This window comes from Eimeria mitis, genomic scaffold (assembly GCF_000499745.2).
Source record: "Eimeria mitis Houghton genomic scaffold, Emh_scaff8631, whole genome shotgun sequence".
NCBI classification, from domain to species: Eukaryota; Apicomplexa; class Conoidasida; order Eucoccidiorida; family Eimeriidae; genus Eimeria; species Eimeria mitis.
Window position 1 is genome coordinate 1 of NW_013576357.1, and position 534 is coordinate 534.

Consider the following 534-nt stretch of genomic DNA (forward strand, 5'->3'; position numbering starts at 1 on the left):
TATATATATATATATATATATATATATATAAATATATAAATATATAAATATAAAAATAAATATTTACCTGTTATGTGTTTGTTTGTGTTGCGTATAATGTTTATCTGTATTTAATTTAAATAGAGAAGGAGAAGCAGAGAAAGAAGAAAAAGAAGAAAAAGAAGAAAAAGAAAGAAGAGAAGGAGACAGCATGCATGCATGCATGCATACAGCAGGCAGTTTGCGCATGCAGCGGGTGCGTGTACACCCGGAGGAGAAACAACTAGGATTAGATATATCTATATCTGCTGCTGCTGCTGCTGCTGCTGCTGCTGCTGCTGCTGCTGCACCCGCTGCTGCTGCTGCTGCTGCTGCTGCTCCTGCTGCTGCTGCTGTTGCTGCTGCTGCTGCTGCTGCTGGCTCAGCAGAATAACTATCAGAGTGAAAAAATGGCTCAGATACTATACTGAGTGGTGTTGTACAGGATTTGCTGCTGCTGTTGCTGCTGCTGCTGTTGCTGCTGCTGCTGTTGCTGCTGCTGCTGTTGCTGCTGCT

The 534-nt window shown here is 42.5% G+C and overlaps 1 protein-coding gene across 1 annotated transcript in view; it reads right to left on the bottom strand.

The window, feature by feature from the left end:
* Positions 1-433: 433 nt before the first annotated feature.
* EMH_0095450 (uncharacterized protein) overlaps positions 434-534 on the bottom strand; it is a gene marked incomplete at both ends in the record, with an annotated part of 536 nt that continues 435 nt past the window's right edge. The window contains one exon of the mRNA XM_013502230.1: positions 434-532. Within this exon, the coding sequence (XP_013357684.1) occupies positions 434-532 (99 nt within the window). The remainder of the gene's footprint in view (positions 533-534) is intronic.